At 36.1% G+C, this 20,321-nt stretch overlaps 2 protein-coding genes across 3 annotated transcripts in view; one reads left to right on the top strand and one right to left on the bottom strand.

Annotated features, from left to right (window-relative positions):
- REC114 (REC114 meiotic recombination protein) overlaps positions 1-20,321 on the bottom strand; it is a 117,255-nt gene that overhangs the window by 78,582 nt on the left and 18,352 nt on the right. For both annotated transcript variants that reach the window (XM_068555147.1, XM_068555154.1), the window contains exon 2: positions 4,557-4,646. In XM_068555147.1, coding sequence (XP_068411248.1) covers positions 4,557-4,646 — 90 coding nt within the window. The remainder of the gene's footprint in view (positions 1-4,556; positions 4,647-20,321) is intronic.
- LOC137760078 (small ubiquitin-related modifier 1-like) lies at positions 8,658-8,933 on the top strand. The gene has a single exon (XM_068537028.1). The coding sequence runs from the start codon at positions 8,658-8,660 to the stop codon at positions 8,931-8,933; it is 276 nt and encodes a 91-aa protein (XP_068393129.1).

Genomic DNA, 20,321 nt, shown 5'->3' with positions numbered 1-20,321 from the left:
GAAAAGGCACACTTAATCTCTAGCAAACACTGAGCATCATTTTTCAGCATTTACTCTTGATTCAAATTACAATTTCAAAATATTTAGACATACTGTATCTTTTGTTCAGTGTGGATTTTTCCCCTGACAGACTACGGTTCTTTGATGACTTTTGCATCTGGACACATAGCTTATGCTTTTCAGGTTTTCACTGCTATCTTGCCAAAATAAGTGTTAACTATGTCTCAAATTCCCCCCCCCACACTCCCCAAAATGTCTTATTTTTTAAAAAAGCTAAAAGCATACTTCTTAAGAGCCTATATTTTGGTGTAAGACTTGGGGTGTTTTTTATTTTCACACTGAATATTGTGAGATACCCAGGAAGTCTGTGATGATGGCAACGGAAAGCAGGTGCCTAGGGCCTGACCCAGCCCATCCTGGGCTTTAGGTTTGGAAATAACTTCCTTGTGATGTGCTTGCCCAATCTGCTGATGTAAACTCCCTTGATAGACGGGCTTATGACTACATCTGAGAAATCATCTTGAATATACAAATTTACACAAAAAGTACACTGTGGGAATCAAAATGCACGGAGTGAATTTTTTGGGGAGCATGGCTTATTATCATTCACCTCTTTCTTTGTGATCCATCTCACAGATTACAATGAGACCTTAACAAATGTATGTAAGTTTTTTTCACACTGAAATTATATAAACATTTGGTATAATAAAAAATAAATAAAGAGTTTAAAGAAGATTTTAAAAAATATTACTCAAGTTATATATGTATACACAACATGCACCAAATTGTAGAGCTACAGTATTTCTCAATAGTGATGTCCTGGAATTTGATAAACTTGGTTTTGTTACTGCAGTGCAAAAAATCATTCCATGTATGATACCAAGTTTGTAACAACATCTACCATTGGTGCAAAAGAATGGAGCAGAGACAAGGAACAGGGTGGGCCCCTATGTCTGAGGAAGCCAAACTGCATTAATGTCACCATTCAGCAAAGACCCATGATACTGACAAGGAGAATTAACTATGTGCTAGGCATCCGTCAGTCCACCATCTGGGATTCTACATTCGAAGTTGAACAACAAATCTTACCTCTTGGCAGCTGATAAAAGCCCTAACAGTGGCAGATAAAGCACAACTGTACAAGCAGTGCTACAATTTTAAAAGTCACAAGGAATGCAAAGATGGCTTTGCAGGTCATCTCACATTCAGATAAGGCTATCTTCCACTAGAGTGGAAAGATGAATCATCACAATACACAACTGTGGGATGCTGCCATGTTATAACAGAATGTGTAAGGGGTTCACCAAAAATTCATGTCTTTTAAATATATTTGACCTATTTGTTTATTACTGTTTCTCCCCACTAGAATGATGACACTCCATGATGACAGGGATTTTTGCCTTTGCTGTTCACTGCTCTATCCTTAGCACCTAGTACAATGCCAAGCATACAGTAATTGCTAAGTGAATAAATTATGCCTACGTAGATATTCAGTAAATATTTGCACAAATTCATTATGTCAATGTAATAACCTTCTCTTACATTTCCTTTCTTGTATAATTTCTCTGATTGGAAGTTAATAATTGTCTTGTTTCTTTATTCATTTTGTTTCTAAATACCAATTCAAACGTAAACTTTCAATCTACAAATATAAATGCTATAGAGGATGTGGAGAAAAGGGAACCCTCCTACACTGTTGGTGAGAATATAAACTGGTGCAGCCACTATGGAAAACAGCATGGAGCTTCCTTAAAAAACTAAAAATAGAGTTACCACAATTATCCAGCAATCCCACTCCTGGGCATATATCCAGAAAAGACAAAAATTCTAATTTGAAAAGATACATGCACCCCAATGTTCACAGCAGCACTATTCACAAAAACCAAGACATGGAAGCAATCTAAATGTCCATCGACAGACGAATGGATAAAGAAGAGGTGGTATGTACAATGGAATATTACTTGGCCATAAAAAGAATGAAATTTTGCCATTTGCAGCAACATGAACAGACCTAGAGAATATCATACTAAGTGAAGTCAGACAGAGAAAAACAAGTATTATATGATATCACTTATATGTGGAATCTAAAAAATAATACAAATGAATTTACTCACAAAACAGAAACAGACTAATGGACATAGAAAACAAACTTATGGTTACCAAAGGTGAAGGGGGAGGGGAGGATAAATTAGGAGTATGAGATTAACATAGACACACTACCATATTTAAAACAGATAAGCAATAAGGATTTACTGTATAGCACAGGGAATTATACTCAATATCTTGTAATAACCTATAATGGAAAATAATCTGAAAATATGTGTGTGTGTATATATATATTTATTATATATATATTTATTTACATATATATAAAACTGAATCACTTTGCCATACACCTGAAACTAACACAAAACTGTAAATCAACTATACTTCAATTAAAAAAATGAACTTTCAAGCAAGGAGATTCTTATTTCTCCTTTATATATTTCTTCATTCCAAAAGTTTCCTACAATATGTGTGTATTTATGTATATTCAGAATAAAGAATGTATGCATTTTTATAAAATTAGAGCTTTTGGAAAACAAGATTTAAAATGTTAATAAATGCATATCTATCAATAATTATCTTAAATGTCAATGGACTAAGTGTTCCAATCAAAAGACATAGAGCGGCAGGTTGGATAATAAAACAAGAGCCTACAATATGCTGCCTACAAGAGACCCACTTTAGGGCGAAGGAAACACATAGATTGAAAGTGAGGGGATGGAAAAAGATATTTCATGCAAATGGAAATGACAAGAAAGCAGGGGTAGCAATACTCATATCAGACAAAACATACTTTAAAACAAAGGCCGTTTAAAGACTTAAACATAAGACATGACACCATAAAACTCCTAGAAGAGAGCATAGGCAAAACATTCTCTGCCATAAATTGTAGCAATATTTTCTTAGGTCAGTCTCCCAAGGCAATAGAAATAAAAACAAAAATAAACAAATGGGACCTAATCAAACTCACAAGCTTTTGCACAGCAAAGGAAACGACAAAAAAACCCAAAAAGACAACCTATGGAATGGGAGAAAATATTTGCAAATGACGCAACTGACAAGGGCTTAATCTCCAAAATATACAAACAGCTAATACAACTCAACAACAAAAAAAACAAACAACCCAGTCAAAAAATGGGCAGAAGACCTTAACAGACATTTCTCCAAAGAAGACATACAGATGGCCAGTAGACACATGAAAAGATGCTCAACATCACTAATTATTAGAGAAATGCAAATCAAAACTGCAGTGAGGTACCTCACACCGGTCAGAATGGCCATCATTAAAAAGTCTACAAATGAAAAATGCTGGAGAGGGTGTGGACAAAAGGGAACCCTCTTACACTGCCGGTGGGAATGTAAATTGGTGCAGCCACTATGGAAAACAGTATGGAGGTTCCTCAGAAAACTAAAAATAGAACTACCATATGATCCAGCAATCCCACTCCTGGGCATACACCTGGACAAAACCCTAATTCAAAAAGATGCATGTACCCCTATGTTCATAGCAGCACTATTCACAACAGCCAAGACATGGAAACAACCTAAATATCCATCGACAGCTGAATGGATAAAGAAGATGTGGTACACACACACACACACACACACACACACACACACACACACACACCAGAATACTACTCAGCCATAAAAAAGAATGAAATTTTGCCATTTGCAGCAACATGGATGAACCTAGAGATTATCATACTAAATGAAGTAAATCAGACAAATATCATATGATCACTTACATGTGGAATCTAAAATATGATACAAATGAACTTATTTACAAAACAGAAACAGACTCACAGACATAGAAAACAAACTCATGGTTACCAAAGAGGAAATGTGAAGGGATAAATAAGGAGTTTGGGATTAGCAGATACAAACTACTGTATATAAAATAAACAATACGGATTTACTGTACAGCACAGGGAGTTATATTAAATATCTTATAATAACCTATAATGGAAAAGAATATGAAAAAGAATTTGTATATATATGTGCAACTGAATCACTCTGCTGTACACCAGAAACTAACACAACCTTGTAAATCAACTATACTTTAATAAAAAATAAAATAAAATTAGAGTTTTATAGAGGACGCTATCAATTGATAATAGCATGCTTCAAGTTTTCTTTTAGCTATTTTCTCAAATCTATCCCTCTGCATATGCTCTTTATTCTACCCGGAAAACCCACACCCATCTCTCTATAAATCTAACCTGTCTTCAACCCAATCTCCCCAATGAAGAATCCTTTATAACACCGATTAATCTCAATCCTTTGATCCACTTTGACTCCCAACAAAACCCTAAACCCCTTTAGGGCAGGAAATATTCATTATGTTTTTTTATTTCCCACTGTTATAGAACATTCAATAAATGCTTAATTTGTTGAATTTGTTAATTTGATGAATTTCAATGAGACTGAAGAACCTTGAGGATACAAAATTAATGTAAAGCTACAAAGATAAATATATCTACATATTAAACTATATGCATAAAACCTACCAACAGTGTCTGTCCTTGGGAAATGAAGAAATGACCCGATATAACTATGGTGAGAACAAGATGCCCAGATTCTTCACTGGAGTCAAAAACCTTGAAAAAGAGAGAAATGTGTATAAGACATTTCTGTAATACTATTAAACTTATAACCAGACTGTCTTCTCACACTGATCTTCCCACTCTGAATGTTCCCTTTCCCTCATTTAATCTGTAATCATTCCCCTATAGTTTCAAGTTTTCCTCATATAAGGGTTAACAGCCAGGCTTTTATAAAATATAACTAAAACCAATATTTTGAAACAACAACAGTAAATGAAGAATCAACAGACGTGGCGCCTGAGCCAACCACTTTTGAATTACATTTTAATAAATCATGAATTATCTGTGAGCCTCAGTTTCCTTTCTGTAAAATGGGGATAATGCTTTACAGGTTGTTGTCAGACTACAGAGTCAGTTTCTTTAGCCACATAATCCATTTTTCACAACCCCTCAAAACTTGGTGTTTCCTCTGGATGAGCTTTAATTTGTAATGTCACTCTTAAAAATAGGGTGCCCCAAACTGACCATAATATTCTTTGTGTAATCCAATTATCTCCATTACTTGCAGTAATGAAGCCTACAATTACATTTATCTTTTGAGGGGGTAGTCCCATTGAAGAGTGATCTTACATCAAAAAAACCCCCTGAAACTTCATCACCTCTGTCGGTAAATCATACTTTTACTTTCTGCATCTGAACCTAAACATAAGACCTTGCATTTACCCCCATTATATTTTATCTTGTTAGATTTGGTCTACAGTTGTGGTGGGGAATTGAGGCAATTAAAGCAAAATGTCAAGGAGGTCATGACTCATAGATATGTCAGAGTGGGATTTGGGTCTTAAGTGACTACACTGTATAGGTGTCTTTAATATCATTGATAAACACTGTAAAGGTAAACATCCTTGTATAAACAATAGGATGAAATTATAGATTCACCTTAATGCTCAAAGCTCAAAATAATTAATACATACCTAACTCAAGTATACCGTTATAAGGTTACTGCATTCTATTGAGAAATAATGTTCTATCTTATAGTTCCATATGTGGGGTTTGAAGCTTCACTGCTGTATTTAAACTCAAGATTTCCTACTGAGTTTTCTCTAATTCACTTTAAATTCCAAACTTAAAAATCGAATAACATTTTAGATGTCAAGGTGGGTATGCTAAACCCTGCATTATTTCTTTCAGTGGTTGTTATTCATCCTCTTTCCCAATATTAGGAATTCAGTTATTTGTACAATGCTCTTCCCATTATAGTTTAAATAGATTATCTTGTATGCTTCATGACCACTTAAAACCTCAAGAATAGCTAGGAATGAAGCATAGCTATTGAAACTGGAGTCTGTTAAGCAAATTCTTTGGGAGACAATATTCTAACATAACAGTTTAACTTTTTTTTTTTTTTTAGAGATATAACATATATCCCCCAAAGTGTCCAACACTCAAATGAACAGTTCAATGAGTGATGACAAAGTAAACACACAATCACCACTCAGATAAAAAAACAGAAGCCTTCCAGAAGGTACCCTAGTGCTATCTCCCAATCACTATCTGCTCCCTCCTCCAATATCCATTCTGACTTCTAACACCATAGTTTAGTTTTATTTATATGAATGGAATCATACAGAATTCTTTTATGTCTGGCTTCATCAATGTTGTTGCATATACCTCAGTTCATTCGTTATCATTACTGTAGAATACCATTCTATGATTATACCACAATTTATTTTTTCATTCTTTTGTTGATGAATATTGTTTTCCAGTTTAAATCTACTGCAAATAATGCTGTTATGAACATTCTTATATATGTCTCTTGTTGGGTAGAAACACTCGTTATGGAGATGCCAATTCTTTCCAAATAATTTTATTGTTTTTTCTTCCCTGCCCTCCAAACTTTTACATCTTATTATTTTTTTTTTTTTTTGGCCGCACTGCACGGCATGTGGGATCTTAGCTCCTCGAGCAGTTGGAAGTGCAGAGTCTTAGCCAGTGGACCACCAGGGAAGTCCCCAAACTTTTACATCTAATTGACCACTCAACATCTCTACTTAAAGGTCTAATAGTCATCTCAAAATTAGCAGCCCCTAACTTGAAGTCCAAACCTTCCCATTCATTCATTCATTGAATATTTACAAAGTGTCGAGCAAGTGGCACCTGTTGCCTGTCACCAGGTGTAGAAGTCCAAACACTTCTGCTCACTATATCTTGGTACTGGAGTCACCATGGAAAACAACACAGTCAAGCAGTGGAGGGAACAGCACTTGACTCACACAGAGAAGAAACAGAGCAAGATCAGTATCAGTACTGGGGCCTGGTTCCCCCATGGCCCGCAGGGGGGACCTAGGCAGCCATGCAGGGCAGCTGGCCTGCACTCGCCCCTCATGGCTACAGCACAATGACTCCTCCTTCTCCCCCCAGGGGACAGATACAACAATGGGGCTGGCCAGGTGCCATATGATGCTTAAGCAGAACACAGGAGCACAGGCTGTGAGGACTCTATTTCTTGCTAAGTAAGTGTTCCAGGCCCAAGGCCCATTCTTATAGCCAAGAGAGGGGGTTGCAAGACTGCATGCCCAAGACTGCCTTTCACAACACAAAGCACCTACCATGGACCAGGCTGTTGTAGGCTTTTGACTCCCACAGTTTTCCCATCTCAGAATATAATTCTATCTTTCCATTTCGTTAGGCCAAACTGTGGAATCATTCTTGAATCCTCTACTTTTTGCATACACATATCCATCAGCAAATCCTTCAAAATATGCAGGACCTAACCACTTCTCACAGGTCTGGTCTGAGTTGGCATCATCTCTAGTGGGATTATTATAATAACCTCCTAACTGGCTTTCTAGTTTCTGTTCTTGCTCCCCTTTTCCAACACATTTTATTCTCAATACAGTAACCAGAGTGATCCTTTTAAAACCTAAGTCACGTCATGTCATTTCCAGCTCAAAGCCCTAGAGCAGCTTTCCATCTCATTCAGAGACTCATGCAAGGTGTTCCACAATCCATTACCTCTCTGCTCTCATCGCCCCTTTGGCCACTCTGCTCCAGCCGCACTGGCCTCTGCTGCTCCTTGAACCTACAAGGCACATTCATGATTATAAAACTCAGGGCTTCTCTATCTGAAATTGTCTTCTCCTAGATCTACATGACTCACTCCTTGATCTTTTTCAGGTCTTTGCTTAAATGTCATATGCTTAAATGTCACCTTTCCTGACCATCCTAGTGAAAACTGCCACCAGCTCCCTGCCCCATTACCCAGACCAGATAGTTCCTATTCCCTTTTCCAATTTTGTTTCTTTATATTTACTTATTTATCTGTCTACATATCTTCTTTAAAAGAAGATTGATGTAAGGGATTAAAAACAACACTCAAAGAATCCAAAAGAAGAATAGAATATAAAGGGAAGAACAGGTGGGACAAACACAAGACAAATAGCAAGATTACAGACTTACACCTAACCCTTTCAATGACCACATTAAATGTAAATGGCCTTAATCAGGATTAATTTTGCTTCTCAGCTACCCATTTTCTCTTCATTATTTTTCAGTGAGAATACATGAAAAATTACTAAGAATCCTTTTCTCTTTCCTTATTTATTCTTTACACCCTTCCTGCTCTTTTTTTCGCCCTCTAAAGAGACTTTTTAAAATAAATTTATTTTATTTAAAAATTTATTTATTTTATTTAAATTATTTTATTTTTAAAAAATGTAAATGGCTTAAACATCCCAATGAAAGGCAATCTGACAACAGGATGAGAAGACAAGGCACAACTATATATAAATATAAAAATATGAACAGGTGAAAACAAAAGGGTGAGAAAAATATATACCATGCTAATACTAGTCAAAAGAAAGCTGGAATAGCTATTAATTTTAGGCAAGACTACCAAAAGGTATAAAGAAGGTCATTTCATAATGACAAGGCGTTAATCAAGAGACGTAATTATCCTAAACATTCACGCCCCCAATAAGAGCTGAAAAATACATGAAGCAGGCAAGGTTCTGCCTACCCAAGGCCGCTGCTGTGCGGAGACCCCGGGGGGAAGCCACCGTCACCATGTCTGACCAGGAGGCAAAACTTTCAACTGAGGACTTGGGGGATAAGAAGGAAGGAGAATATATTAAACTCAAAGTCACAGGACAGGAGAGCAGTGAGATTTACTTCAAAGTGAAAATGACAACACATCTCAAGAAACTCAAAGAATCACACTGTCAAAGACAGGAAGTTCCCATGAATTCACCCAGGTTTCTCTTTGAAGGTCAGAGAATTGCTGATAATCATACTCCAAAAGAACTGGGAATAGAGGGAGAAGATGTGATTGAAGTTTATTAGGAACAAATAGGGGGTCATTCAACAGTTTAGATATTCTTATTTTTTTTATTTTCCCCAATCCTTTATTTTTAAAAATAGTTCTTTTGTAATGTGATGTTCAAAACAGAATTGAAAACTGGCATCTCTTTAAAACATCTGGTAATTTGCATTCTAGTGTCAATTATTCATTATTGTTTGTTTTCACTGTGCTGATTTTTGGTGATCAAACCTCAGCCCCCTTCATATTGTCGTCTCCTTTTTAAAAATTACATATGTGCACAGAGAGGCCGCCTTTTCCAGGACTGTGCATTTGCACGCTTGTGATAAATAACAGTGACTAATGCAAGTGTTCATAATGACTTTCCAGCTGGCCCTGAAGTTTTAGCACGTGACTGCTTCACTCTTGGACTATGACTTTCAGCGGGAGATGGAAGTTTTTCAGAGAACTGAACTGTGGAAAAATGACCTTTCCTTAACTTGAAGCTACTTTTAAAATCTGAGGGTCTGGACCAAAAGAAGAGGAATATCAGGTTGGAGTCAAGATGACAAAGGTGGTGAGAATAAATGACTAGCTCCAAAGATGGTTTCACTGAAGAGAAAGCATTTTAAGATGAAGGACAAACCTTGTCAGAAGATCCCAGAAAAGTTCTAATTTTCCTTAGCAGTTAAAGTTATTCATGCAGAAGTGTATGCAACAGAACACTGCTCTTTTTGACTTTATTTGTACTTTTTGGCCTGGGATATAGGTTTTAAATGGGCATCGTCAGTACCAGCTTCATTAAAATAAACAAAATATTTGTAAAAACCATAAAAAATACATGAAGCAATAACTGATAGAGCTGTAAGGAAAAATAGACAAATCCACAATTATAGTCAGATTTCAACACCCCTCTCTCAATAATTGATAAACACAGAAAATCAGCAAGCATATAGTAGACGTGAACAACACTATCAACCAACATGACCTGATTGACATTTATACAACACTCCACTCAATATCAGCAAAATATATATCCTTCTCAAGTGTACACAGAGCACTTACTGAGAGAGACCAAATTCTGGGCCATAAAACAAGTGTTAGTAAATTTTAAAGTATGTTCTCTGAGCACAAATTAAATTAGAAATCAATAACAGAAATATCTCTGAAAAAGTCCCCAAACATTTTGAAACTAAATCATGTACTTCTAAATAACCCATGGGTAAATAAGAAATTAACAGATAAATCAGGAAGTATTTTGAACTGAATGTAATTCACCATGTCAACAAACTAAAAGAGAAAAATCATAGGATCACCTCACTAGATGAAAGAATATACAAAAGGCATTTGACAAAATTCAACATCCATTCCTGAGTACAAAAAAAAAAAAAATCAGCAAACCAGGAATTGAAGGAACTTCAAGCTGATGAAGAGCATCTATGAAAAAACTATAGGTAATATCATATTTAATAGTGAAAGACTGAAAGCTTTCTAAGATAAGGAACAAGACAAGAATGTCACCACTTTTATTCGACACTGTACTGGAGGTTCTAACCACTGTAATTAGGCAAGAAAAAGAAATAAAAAGCCTTTCCTTTCCAGACTGGAAAGGTAGAAGAAAAACTGTCTTAATTCACAGACAACATAATCATTTATATAGAAAATCCAATTTATTTCCCTAGAATAAATGAATTTTAGAAAGACTGCAAGATACAAGATCAATAAATGAAAACTAAATTTATACAAACTAGTAAAGAACAACTGGATTTGGAATTTTAGAAACATCAAAACTTATAATAGCATGAAAAATATGAAATATTTAGAGATAAATATGACAAAAGAAGTGAAAGATCTACACACTGAAAACTGACAGAAATTTAATACATAGTAAATATAAGGAGAGTTATACTTTGTTCATGGATAGGAAGATTTAATACTGTTAAGATGCTGAGGTAGGCAGAATAATAATCCCCACCCAAAGGTTCCTGTCCTTATCCCTGGAACATATGAATATCTTATCTTACATGGCAAAGGGGACTTTGCAGATGTGATTATGTTAAGGATCTTGAGACTAGGAGAGTATGCTGGATTATCTAGATGGTCCCAATGGAATCCGAAGGGTCCCTATAAGGGAAAGAAGGAGGCAGAAGAGTCAGAGTCAGAGAAGGAAATGTGACTGCTGGCTTTGAAGATGGAAGGGTGGTACAAGGCAAGGAATTCAGGCAGCCTCTAGAAGCTGGAAAAGGCAAGAAACAGATTCTCCCCTAAAGCCTCCAGAAGGAATGCAGCCCTGCTGACACCTTGATTTTAGCCTCATAAGACCTATTTTAGACTTCTGACCTCCAGAACTGTGTGCAAAGCATAAACAAGCTAAGTTTGGGTTTTTGTAAGCCACTAAGTTTGTGGCAATTTGTTACAGCAGTAATAATAAAAAATTCTAAATTCTTTTGTAGAAATTAACAAGCTGATTCTACAATTCATGTGGAAATTCATGAAAAGAGACCATATACCAAGCATTTAAGTCATTTAACATTAACAAAGTACTCACTATGTACTGATCTCTCTTATAAATGTTCGGGAAAGAAAAAAAAAAAAACATAGAAGGGAATGTCCCTGACCATGAGCTTCATTGATTCATTTGTTCATTCAACAAATATTTATTGAGCACCTAATAGATGCCAAGCATTTTCTTAGATGGGACACATCACTGAACAAAACATTAGCTGCCCTCATGGAGCTAATGTGGGATGGGATGCAGGGCAAGGGTACAGAAAACTGTAAACAATAAATATATTTAGTGGCACACTAAGGGTGGAATGGTGGGAGCAGTCAACCCTGGTACAGGCAATAAGGGAGTGCTTTGTTGAGAATTTATATACAATAGTCAAACTGACTAAAAAGCAGCTGCTTTTTATTACTATCATGCGCTAGCAATTCTAATCAATGTCACTGATGAAATACCCCTCCCTGAAAAAAATCTTTTGTTGATCTAAGTTCTAAACAATTGCTATAGTTACTGCTGAGTTTAAATAATACACACGTAAGTTTCAAATTAACAGATTTTTATTATTTATTCTTTAATAAACGTTGTTTTCTACATAGACATTCATTTGGAAAACTCCCAGTTATAAAGCTGGCCCACATACATGCAGACTTAACCACATACATCTGTTTCAAGAGAAGCTCACAAGGCTTTGACATACTTCAAGCTTGCCTAATGCACAGTTCTTGTCTCAAACCCTTTCTTAGGATGCACTTCACTTCAACCCTGTGGTATGATACTCTTCTGCATTTAAACCATAGATTCAAAATAAACAATGATAGCACAGGGACTGTAAAGACCAAGAAACAGAACGTGAGTTATTACAATGTTGTCATTTTATGGGACCTTCTTTTTGGCATTTATATTTGTGCTTAAAATTTTAAAACAACGAAAGTGCAAGCAACGGGATGGAACATTTTTGTTTGGCAAATGCAAATTTTAGTTCACACTCAAAATATGTTACTAAATTTGAATAATACCTTTAATATTAAAATATTCTTTTAAAACTGTTAAATGTTTCCAAACTAAATAACAAAAAAGAGAATAAAACATATCAGCAATTTTATCATTAGCTGCCTAGATTGTATGTTTGGAGATTTTCAGTATTGTTTTTTAAAATCACTTATAAGTTAAAGAGAAATCAATTACATAAAATATCAGCCTCTAACCAAAGAAGCAAAGTTCAGACATTTACCTAGATATAAAAAACTGGCTAAACATTTGTGCTTTTTTTCCTGCCTTATACTATAGCATGCATTTCCTTTTTCTTATTTATCTTACTGCCATGCTTATAATAATGAATCTCAATAAATTTCACTGTCTGCATAATAAATTTCATTTATGAAATTTTTATGAAAATAATTTCATAATTTAGGGGAGGAAAGTGTTAAAAATTATCGATTTTGGGTTTCATATGTTCTAGGCACATCACTGAACATAATAAATAAGTAAATTATCTAGTATGTAAGAAAGTGCTAGGAGCTAGGGAAAAAACGAAGCAGGGTAAGGGGAATGGGAGTGTAAAGACAGGGCATGAATGTTAAAATATAAAGAGGGTGGTCAGCATGGGCATCACTGAGGTGAGGCTTGAGCAAAGACTTGACGGCATGGGAAGGTTACTAGGTATCGCGTGGGAAGGATACCAGGTATCTGGGAATTCCACAGTTACTATTTTTCATATATTTGTTGCAATATTTCATCTAAAAGATCTTTACGGTATGCTCAGTTTGAAAATGTCTAATTTAAGACTTCCAAGAGGTTCAAGAAAAAATGTAATTTGATTGCATCCCTGCAGTCTTCCCTTCCTAAATCCAATCCAAATACCAATTACCTTTCCTTGAGCAGTTATTAAAATCAGCATCCAAGTGGGCCAGAAAGGTGGGTTGAGGTCTCAGGATCCAGATGAAAAGAGCTGAGTTTTCCCCCTGGGTGAGACTGGAGGCTCTAGCCTAAGCAAGTAGCCCTAGGGCAAAGGCAGGAATGCCCCAGTTCTTGGGAGAGAGACTAACCCGTAGAAATTGGTCATCCCCTCCACCCCCAAGAAGACCAGCCTGTGTATTCTGAAATTCCTACTGGTCTCCCAGCCTCTAAGGTGTCATAGTGGAGCTGGGAAATTTACTTAGCTGAGTCCTTTCTGCTCCTCTACAGAAGACTTAGAAGGCTGAGACTCATGCACCTCCCAACACTTAACACTTAAGGTATGTTGGACTTGAGCCCCAAAAGTAAGAAGAGGCATAAGTTAGATAAAGGAAAACGACAACATACCCGATAGGCTAAAGCGATAAAGAACAAACAGAAAACCCAGAACAGGTGGCCCCTAGCAGAACAAAACTGCCAGAGGAGATCAACATCAGCTTGAGCCAAAAAATAATAACAACAATAATAATAATATTGTTATTATTTTAGTTTTTTAAATATTTATTTATTTTCCTTATTTTTTTCGGCTGCGTCGGGTCTTAGTTGCAGCACACGGGATCTTTGTTGAGGCACGCAGGATCTTTCTTGTTACGGTGTGGTCTGTTGGGGTTTCTCTCTAGTTGCGGTGCGCTGGCTTCTCTCCAGTTGTGGCATGCGAGTTTTCTCTCTCTAGTTGTGGCGCGCAGGCTCCAGGACACGTGGGCTCTGTAGTTTGCGGCACGTGGGCTCTCTCATTGAGGCGCGCGAGCTAAGTAGTTGTGGCACGTGGGCTTAGTTGCCTCGCGGCATGTGGGATCTTAGTTCCCCGACCAGGGATGGAACCCGCGTCCCCTGCATTGGAAGGCAGATTCTTTACCACTGGACCACCAAGGAAGTCCTAATAATAATTACTATTGAGAACACTTAAGGAGACTTGGAGCTAAAAACATATAAAAATTCAATAGCTTAACTGAAGAACTGGAGACCAAATTAATGGTCTGAAAGATCACGTAGGAGAAATATTCAGAAACACAGAGCATAACTACGAAGAAGAAATCATGTGTACAAGATAATGTGGAGCAAAGACTCAGCCCCAGGAGAACAAATGTTAACAGGAGCTAAAGTGGAAGGGGAGAAACAGAGCAAAGGCAATGATTAAACAGATAGCAGACCAACTATTCCACAACTGCAGAGATACGAGACAGAAGATGGAAAGGTTCGAGTTCCAGGCTTTGATGGGGGGGAGGAGGGAATCAACAATTAGACACACCCTGATAAAATTTCTAAATTTAAAGAATAAAGATCTTGAAAGCTTCCAGTCTTAAAAAAAAGTCACTCTCCAACACCAGAAGATTCTGGAGAGCAAACTCATTTTTTTTTTTAGTAAATGAAGGCAAAGAATCAAGCATTTATCCTACCTCTCCTATACAAACTGACCTCCAGGTAAACTCTAGTGGATATGAGGAAATCTTTCTTTACTTTTGTAAAGAATATAAAATATTTTATATTCCAGATAATAAATGAAGAAAAATGATAAAATTAGAATATCAACATTTTTGCAACTCCTAATTAATTAATGGCGCTAGGCATTGTGCTTCAATAGCGGCAACTCCCCAGAGAGATAAATAGGCATTACACACTTCCAATGGGAAGAAGACTAAACCACCTACTAAGTAGTCTGGCCAAAAAACCCCAAAAACAAAAACAAAAAGCTCAACCTGAACTTGATCAAGCCTCTAGATTCAGTTATCAATTCACAAGAAATACAGAGGACAAAGGATCACATTAACTGCACCACAGAGATGCAGTCAGCAAAATCATACTGTCAGAAATTCTTCAGAACTCGGTTTCTTCAGCGAATAAACTGCAAGGAAGGAAGAGAGGTGGATCACATAGAAGAAACCTTAAAGAATAAAAGAAATACTAATCAATCATCCACGTATGGTCCTGTTTAAAAGAATTATGAAACTTATGAGACTATTAGAAATTTGAGCACTGACTATTTGATGATATTAAGGAACCATTATTTTTTTAGGGTGAAAATGATATTATGATTGTTTTTTAAGTTCTTATCTTTTAGAGATACCAACTGAAATAGCTGATGAAATGGTATGATGGCTGTGATTTGCTTCAAAATAACATGATGGACATGGATAGGGTAGCAATGAAGCCAGATTGGCCATGAGTTGGTAATTGCTGAAGCTGCTGATATGTACATGTGGGTTTACCATATATTCCGTCTACCTTTATTATATAGAAATTCAAGCATAATCAAAAAGTTTTACATAAGGCTTTTTTGTTGACTAAGTAGAAGCAAGGGTAAAAAAAGCATTCAGCTTACTACAAAGGATGCTACATGAAATATCCTAACTCTTCCGAGAAATTCCAAACATCATAATGCCTAATATAATCCAAGAAGCTGAGAAAAAAATTACTTATTTCTGGCTCTTGGGAAATATATTTAATGGGTGATAATTTAGCATTTTACTGGAATGTTCACATTAGCACAATATAAAAAACTCAAAAAAAGTTATTTTTAACGACAAAGTCTTCAAAGAAAAAGATTATTTTAAGGTGTCAGAACATATACCACGTTCATATCTTCTCTTCTTTTTAGTTGCTAACCTAAATGTTGCTTAAGATTTAAGTCATCAAAACAGTATTATGGTACTGGCAAAAGAAGAGACACATAAACCAATGGAACAGAATAGAGAACCCAGAAATAAACCCATGTATATACAAATCAACTAATATTTGACAAGGGAGCCAAGAATATTCAATGAAGAAGAGACAGTCTCTTCAATAAATGATACTGGGAAAATTGGATATTCACATGCAAAAGAATGAAACTAGATCCCTATCTTACATCACTCACAAATTTAACTCAAAATGAATTGAAGACTTAAATGTAAGACCTGATACCATAAAACTTCTAGAAGAAAACAAAGGGAAAAAGCTCCCTGACAATGGTCTCAGCAATGATTTTTTTTTTGGATATAACACCTAAAGCACAAGCAACAAAAGCAAAAATAAACAAGCAGACTACATCAAACCAACAAGCTTCTGCACATCAAACAAAATGATCAACAAAATGGAAAGACAAGCTATGGAATGGATAAAAATTTGCAAACCACCTATCTTATATGGGGTTAATATTCAAAAAATATAAGGAACTCATACAAATCAACAGCAAAAACCAAATAATCCAATTTAAAAATGGGCAAAGGACCTAAAAAGACATATTTCTAAAGAACATGTTCAAATGGCCAACAGGTACATGAAGTGGTGCTCAACATCACTAATCATCAGAGAAATACAAATCTAAACCACAATGAGATGTCATCTCACGTTCGTCAGAGTGGCTATTATCAAAAAGACAAGAGGTAACAAGTGCTGGTAAGGATGTAGAGAAAAGGGAACCCTTGTGCACTGCTGGTGGAATGTAAACTGGTACAGCCACCACGGAAAACAGTATTGAATTTCCTAAAAAAGAGTTAAAAGTACAACTACCATATGGCCCAGCAATTCCACTTCTGGGTATACATCAGAAGGAAATAAAATCACTATTTCAAAGAGATACCTGTACCCCCATGTTCACCGCAGCATTATTTACAATAGCCAAGACAGGGAAATAATCTAAATGTCCATCAACAGATGAATGGATAAAGAAAACATGGTATGTATACACACACACACACACACACACACACACACACAAACACACAATGGAATATTATTGGGCCATTAAAAAAAAAACAAGGAAATCCTGCCATTTGTGACAACATGTATGAACCCTGAGGGCATCATGCTAAGTGAAATAAGTCAGAGAAAGACAAATACTGGATGATCTCACTCATATGTGGAACTAAAGAAAAAACAAATTCATAGCAACAGGACAGATTGGTGGAAAACAGAGGCGGGGGTGGGCAAAATGGGTGGAGGTGGTCAAAAGGTACAAACTTCCAGTTATATGCTAAATAAGTTCTGGAGATGTAATGTACAACATCATGACTATAGCTAACAAAATTGTATTGTATATTTGGAAGTTGCTGACAGTAGATTTTAAAAGTTATCACAAGGGAAAAAAAATTTGTAACTACGTGAGGTGATGGGTGGTTAACTAAACTTACTGTGGCAATCATTTTGCAATATATACATTATCAAATCATTATGTTGTACGTTTTAAACTTATACAATGTCAAACATCAATTATACCTCAATAAAACTGGGGAAAGATTTACATCAACCTGAGCTCTTGCTATTGTAGTATTTTGCCATCAACACAGTAGCACACACTGAGATACAGAGCCTGCCTATCACAGTTTATACAGGCATAGCTTTTCAGGCACAGCTTATACACTGGTTAAATGATCAGAGAGCCTTCTCCTATTTTATATTCATGTATTTGTGCAAGACTGTATGTCCTATAGGACTAATCTAAAATTAATTAGGAAAAAGGTTAAAAGAAATATATGAAAATATAGAAAAGTATTTCAAATGTACTTACCTTAAAGTAACTTATACCTACACGAAAGGCTAAAATAGTGTTACTTGTCAGATGTGACAAATTATGTACTTGAGTTTTTTCCTGCTTTTAAGACCCCTCAGAAAGTGTCAGCGCTCTATATATTGGCCCAAATTGCTGATTTATGCATCATAAAATACAAAAAATGTGCAAAATTGTTAAGTAGGCTATTAGCTGCCTCCTCACTTACTCCTGGTAGCTAAAGAGCCTCATAAATTATTTCAACAAACTTGTAGGACATATTATGCTAATGAAAGTGGCCCTGCTACATACCCACTACCAAACTGTAAAATTCAGTATTTTGCTTTTGATGTTTCACAGAAATGCAAAGTGCTAACAGTAACAACAATAATAAATACAATTATAAGAGCATAACACCCAAAGAGGAAAAAAAAAGTAATTATATATACCTGGGGAATCTGTTCTTTCTTTAGAATCTAAAAATATCATCTCATGCATCAGAGCATGAGATGTGATTCCCCTTCTTTTACCACATATACCCAAATAAGATTAATAATCGTGAAATTATCTAGTCCTTTTAAACCTAGCTATTGGAGTTCACTTGATCACCTTGATTAGTAGCCATAAGCAAAATATATTTACTCAAAAGACCTCCCATGCAACAGAGGAATAAGTTCTTTATGCCCTGATTACCAATCAAGGCCCCTCTGGTTATTGTTCTTTCTACAAAACACAGTCCTAGGACATTTCTCCAATACGTTTAAAAATCTCCCAAACTAATAAATCCTATGAAAATCACCAAGTATACCAGAAAGTGGTACCTCCCATTGGCACACCTACCCTAGGTCACTGCAACTCTCACACCTGCCTTGCTATCTTCATAGTCACTCTCTTCTATTTATTCACAAACAAGGTTCACTTACGCCCATAACAGTTCCAATATCCAAACTGTATTTCTAAATCTGAGTTCAAGAAACACTCTAATTTATTTCTCGGATGCCATGTTGTCATTTTTTAGGTGAAAAGCACCCTAGATTCCAAATGAGCAGGTACTTGAGCTTAATTGGCTAGATCTTCCAATGGTGATGCCTTAATCATCTCTAAACAGAGCCCTGAAGAGTGTCCAGCACATGGTAGGCAGGGAACAAATCCTAAACATGAATGAATTTTAATTTTCTCAGGCCTCATTTTAAACTATAACTTCTTAGACTCCTTCAACAACTAAACTGAAAACAAAAACTTCACTATATTTGTCTAGATAAATTCTACCTTAAACCATGTTATGCAAACAAGGCATAGCCTCTATGAAACTATGTCTGTTACACAATAAAATGAACCTTTTGTTTATTGAAGGAGAAAAGAGTTGGAAATGTGTATTTATAATCTGGTGCTTTGGAAAAAAAATTTTGTCATAGGAAATAAAATGTTAGAACATCTGTTAGAAGGTTCTTCCTCAAAAGCCTAAGCAATCTACAATATGTCACTGTATGTGACATATAATTCAATTAAACATAACCACAATTATAAAAATTATTTCTATATCAGTCAGGTGTAGGCTAGAGTATGCTGTAGAAATTAACAACCCCCCAAAGCAAAGGTTTTATTTCTCACTCACACCACCTATGCATCCTCTTTCTACCTGTCTTCCCACTCTACCTCACACTGCCCATCTTTCTCACAGTAGGACCTAAGCTGACAGAGCGGCAGATACCTGCAACACTGTAGCAAAGAGAAAGATAACAATGAATCATACACTGGCTCCTAAAGCTCCTGTCCATGACATAGGTCATTTCTGCTCACATTTCACTGGCCAAAACCAGTCACATGACACACAACTTCAAAGAGGCCAGGGATATGCAATCTTAGTATATCTGGTGAACAACACCAATGACTACTACTTTAAAAAAGACATTACCTGGAATCAGATGGATTTGGAATCAAATCCTTGTTTTGCACCTTGGAAGTATACTTAAAAATAGTAATAACTACCTTATAGGGTCATCAGAAAGATTAAATGACATAATGCAAAATCAGATACTTACCAGAATATCTGACCTTGATTCATTCATTCAATAAATATTTGGGGGTATCTGCCAATCACCATTCTAGGTACTGACATATAGTAATTATGTACTAAATAAGTTTTTTTGTTTGTTGCTATTGTTATTAGAAATGCCTTTTGAGTTCCAACCAGGGCCCCCAGGAATAAGCCTTCATTTCTTAGCAGTCTCCAGATTCAGAAGAGACTTGTTCTCTTGTTCTCCAATAACCATTTTCTTTCTTATATGGTAATAGAACCTCTGATTTTTAGCTGGACACATGATCTCGTGGAATTCAGACTACATATGCCAGCTGTCCATACAGTTAAGATGACCACAGCTCTAAGTTCTGACTACAGGAGGAGGTGTCATGTGGCAACTTACCAGAAACTTCCTTAGGGGACAGCAGGTGTGAATCTTTTGTCTACTTCTTCATCCTTTCCTCCACCAGGCTGTCTAGAATATCAGT

The sequence above is a fragment of the Eschrichtius robustus genome, chromosome 1 (genome assembly GCF_028021215.1).
Source record: "Eschrichtius robustus isolate mEscRob2 chromosome 1, mEscRob2.pri, whole genome shotgun sequence".
Taxonomy (NCBI): Eukaryota; Metazoa; Chordata; class Mammalia; order Artiodactyla; family Eschrichtiidae; genus Eschrichtius; species Eschrichtius robustus.
This window is presented reverse-complemented; position numbering and strand designations above follow the sequence as displayed.

Excerpts from the sequence above, each read along its gene's own strand:
- LOC137760078 (XM_068537028.1), top strand. The coding sequence starts at position 8,658 with ATGTCTGACCAGGAGGCAAAACTTTCAACTGAGGACTTGGGGGATAAG.